At 51.4% G+C, this 4,291-nt stretch overlaps 1 protein-coding gene across 1 annotated transcript in view; it reads left to right on the forward strand.

Moving 5' to 3' along the window:
* The first annotated feature begins 917 nt into the window (after window positions 1-917).
* LOC138143890 (glycine receptor subunit alpha-4) overlaps window positions 918-4,291 on the forward strand; it is a 21,784-nt gene continuing 18,410 nt past the window's right edge. The window contains exon 1 of the mRNA XM_069065171.1: window positions 918-988. Coding sequence (XP_068921272.1) covers window positions 918-988 — 71 coding nt within the window. The remainder of the gene's footprint in view (window positions 989-4,291) is intronic.

Below are 4,291 nucleotides of genomic sequence, written 5' to 3' on the forward strand. Positions count from 1 at the left end.
GAGAGAGAGAGAGAGAGAGAGAGAGAGAGAGAGAGAGAGAGAGAGATTCTGGGCTCCAGGGTCCTTGTAAAATCAGCTCCTTCTCCAAGGGACTGATTAACTCTGGCCCTGGCCTGCCACCTCCTCTCAGCCATGAAGCTGTCGAGAGGAAAATGCCCAGTGACTAGGCTCCTTCACACTCTTCTGTCTCCTCTCCCTCTGCCTCCCCCCTTCCTTCACTTTTAAATCATTAGGACTTGACTCTTCTGCCTCAGCTTGGCTCCAGGCTAAATGAAAGCTGTTGAGAAAAGGGGAGAATAAACAGCTTGTTTGGATTTCTCAGGGCTGGAGAATTAGAGATTGGATTGAAACACCTACCACACCTCCCTGAGCTAAGACTTAGCAGCCCAAGCTCCTCCCCAGCACAATGACATGCTCTGAACCCCACTCCAGCTGCTGGCTACTGTGCCTTTAAATTGCTGCTTTCAGAGGGTGCATATGGGGGGAGCTAGGAGGGAGGGGAAAATCTTCCTCCCAATCTCCCTCCTCCCTCCCCTCCAAGATTCTCCAGGGTTTGGAGAGTGATCGCTGCCCAAAGAGGATCCCTCCCAGCTTCCCAGGCATCCAGGGCCCTCCCTCCACAGCCTGGGAGTCCAAGGCATCGAAGCAGAGTCATCTATGACATGATTACCTAAATGAGGACAATTGTAGCCCCCAACCAGTGAGGACAGGGAAGGAGAGAATAAAAACAAGGAGAAGGCAAGAAGAAGGAAGAGAGGAGAAGGGAGGACAGACCAAGTCCCTGGGCTGGGGAAACAGGCTATGTCTAGGCAGCCCAAGTTGGAGGAGGACTTCTGACTTTTGCCATTCCCAGTGGGGTTTTCCTCTCTTGCCTCCGAAGCAAGGCAAGAAGGTGAAGACATCAGTTGCTCTAAGGAATGAAAACTCTTACTCCTGGACCCCTCTCCTTCCTCTTCTTCTGGACCCTACAAGAGCAGGTCCTACTCAGGTGAGCAGAGCACGGGTTAAAGCATGTGGCTGCATGAATAACAAAATCCCCAAACCCAATGGCACCAGAGGGATGTGGACTAGGCCCCCTGGGATTCCGGCCCCAGAGCTTTCATCCAAGTTTGTGGGAAGCAGAGAGCCTAGTGGCTCCCTGAGGAATCTGAGCCCAAGAGACCCCAACAAAGATGAATGAGCTCCCAAGTGGGATGGCACTGTCCAGGAAGCTGCTGCATTTGGCTGGGAAACTTGGCTGTGACATCGGCTAGTCAGCTCTTGGACATCTCCCCTCACACCCAGACACCCAGCAACACTCACTAAAGGCAAAAGGCAAATCACATATACTAGATGGACAAAGGGCTTCTTCCCTTCACCCAGGAACAGAGGTTTGCCCAAAGCCCACATCTGGAGGAGCCTAAAATGAACAAAGCAAAGGATACCCCCCTCCTTGGTTTGGGGACTGCCTGTACATGACTGAGTACTATCCCTGGGGTTGGAATAAATAGGACTCCCTCCCCGGGAGGGGACCAAATATTTCCCACACTCTCCCAGTAAGTATCCTTGCTTGCTTGCAGAACGGGTGCTGGGGTAGAACTGGAAGAAACTCTGTGTTGTTAGATGAACAGCAAAAAAGGGATGTGACTGGTGACAGAGTGGACAGGGAAAGGGACCTCAGGAGCCATCCAGAGGCAGACCCAGGGTCTTCCCTCAAACCCCTCTTCATGCTGTTCATCGATACGACTGAGGGCCTATTTGGAGATCCTGCCCTCCCTAAACACAAGTGCTGGCTCCTTGGGCAGCCAAGGAGCATTAAAGAGCCAACTTTCCGAGTATGTGAATGAGGAGTGATGCTTCAGTGGGCATCCCTGCTCCTTGCCTCGCTCCCTCCAGGGAAGGGCTAGCAGTTTCCAAAACTAAGACTACAGCTTCCTCTTGGAGGAATTATTTTTAGAAATATGGAAAGTCAAATTTGACATCAGGGCCCTTAGAGGTCATTTAGGGCAGCCCCCTTCTGTTTACACAAGGAGGGAAACTGGAGCTCAGAGTGAGCAAGGGATTTGCCCAAGGTCACACAGCCAGTTAGCAAAAGGGCTAACGCCCCACTGGGGTCTCATATGAGCACGGGCTTCAGCTCTGCTACTCCCTAACTCTTCTCAACAATAGGGACTTTCTAGGAATAAAGGTGACTAGAATGCATTAGGGACATTGAATGCCTGCCTCTGCGGAACTCTGGGCTTCCCTGCCCAATTCTAAGACTTCTGCAGCAAGAAATCGGAGAGAAGGAAACCAAGGTAGTCCTGCTACCAGGGTCAGGGAGAGCCCAGCCTGAATCTAATGTGGAAGGTGACCTGAGTGGGGGCCAGTGTGGAACTCGGGCACACAGGAAGGCTGACTCAGTGTGCATGTGGTGGGCAGGTAGCTGACAGCTAGCAATAACACCTGAGAAAAGGAGACCTACTTTGGCTTGGTTCTCACCTCCACCTTCTTTCCTCATCTTCAGAATGCATCTCTGGCCACCTGCTCCAGCAGCCCAGGCCCTCACTCCATCTGTGGTGTGTGGAGGGGTGGAGGTGGGGCCTAGACTGTTTTCACCTGAAGTAGGGGGGTGGAGAGAGAAAGAGGCGCGATCTTCAGAGAAGGGCTCCCTCCAGGAAAAGGAAGAAATTAACCTCCCCCTCTTGTGCATCTTGCTGTCCCCTAAGCTGATGACTGGACTTGGTCACTGTCTGGTGCTATTAGGTGCTGGATGGCTGAGGGTGAGGAGCTGTTGGCTTTGAGAAACTGGGGTCCAGAAGAATGGCAATCCCCAGGACTCCCAGAACCCACCATGGTTGCTGCTGTGATGGTATGAAGCACCCATTGTAGCTAAGTGGCTGGCAGCCCTTTCTGGTGCCCAACACCTTTTTACCCTACTGAAAAGCAATGTGAGACAGCGGGTAAAGCACTGGATTTGGATTACAGAAGACCCGAGTTCAAATCCCACCTTAGATGCTTATTAGCTGGGTAGTCCTGGCCAAGGCTCTTAAGGTCCTAGGCTTCATTCCCCCACCCTAGAAAATGAGGGTGTGGGTTTGCTGACCACTAAATCTAGGATGCTGTTCCAGCTTCACTGGTAGGAATATGGGCAGATTGAGGGGACTGCAATACTCCCCTTGTCAGGAAAGGTGGGCTCCCAGATCAGGTGGTAGAGGAAGCCCAGGTCCCCACAGCAGCTGCCAGCACTGTGTCATCAGCCGTAAGCTGGAATGGAAGGAGCAAGAAGCTTCTGGGGGCAGGGATGGGCGATCTCTAGACTGGCTTTGGCACTGTGTGGGCTAGAGCCAGTCTTTCTCTCACCATCCCCAAGATGCTTCAGCCACATTTGGCCTGGGCACAGCCAGTCACTTGGGTGGCTTGCCCAGATGCTTCAGACTGGCTCTCAGGCCCCACGTGACTCTGCCGTGGGCAAATGGCAACATCCTAGGACATTAGGCCAGAGGTTCCCATTCAAACTCAAACTGCTGAGGTTTTCAAGAATTACCCAGCAGGGCACCTCATGGGGCTGGCACCCCCAGCAATTCTGCCTTTTCTCCAGCTAATCCTCACCCCTCAACCTCTAGAAGGGAACTGTCAAAAAAAAATAGAAGGAAACTGTCCATGGGTTCTTTGTCTGAAGGAGGAGAGTTGGAAGGGATGGGAGAAATCAGCCAGTTTCCTTCTGCCTGAGTTCCGAGGTCATTTCTATGAGGAGCCTACTCCATATTCAGGAGGCCCAGTCCACCAATTGTGGGGAAGTGTTTCCAGCCACACAGCCTAAGTTTGCTTCCTCCCATCACTGCTTCTGATTCTGCCCTCTGGGACCACAGGCCAGCCTCCTCCAAAGCTTCTCTTCTCCAAGATAAACACCCCCATAGTCTTTAACAAATCCTAATGTGAAAGGGTCCTTAGGATCCTCTACACCCTGGTCAACCTTCTCTGTTTACACCCCTTAAATAACAAATTTGGGAGGAGGGAATGGTTTAAGGGGAAACGCAAGCTCAGTTTGGGAAACATCCCACTGACATCTCAAACTCAACATCAGGCATTTGGAGTCATGAGACTGGAGCTCAGAAGAGAGATTAGGGCTGGAGAGATGGATTTAGGAATTATCTGTGTAGAGAAGATAATGTACCCATGGGTGTACAAGCTCAATAAGAGAAATGATATAGAGAGAAAAGACGAGAAGAGAAGAGAAGAGAAGAGAAGAGAAGAGAAGAGAAGAGAAGAGAAGAGAAGAGAAGAGAAGAGAAGAGAAGAGAAGAGAAGAGAAGAGAAGAGAAGAGAAGAG

This window comes from Petaurus breviceps, unplaced genomic scaffold (assembly GCF_028583685.1).
Source record: "Petaurus breviceps papuanus isolate PSGF00001 unplaced genomic scaffold, PetGlider_PUasm1.0 90681, whole genome shotgun sequence".
NCBI lineage: Eukaryota > Metazoa > Chordata > Mammalia > Diprotodontia > Petauridae > Petaurus > Petaurus breviceps.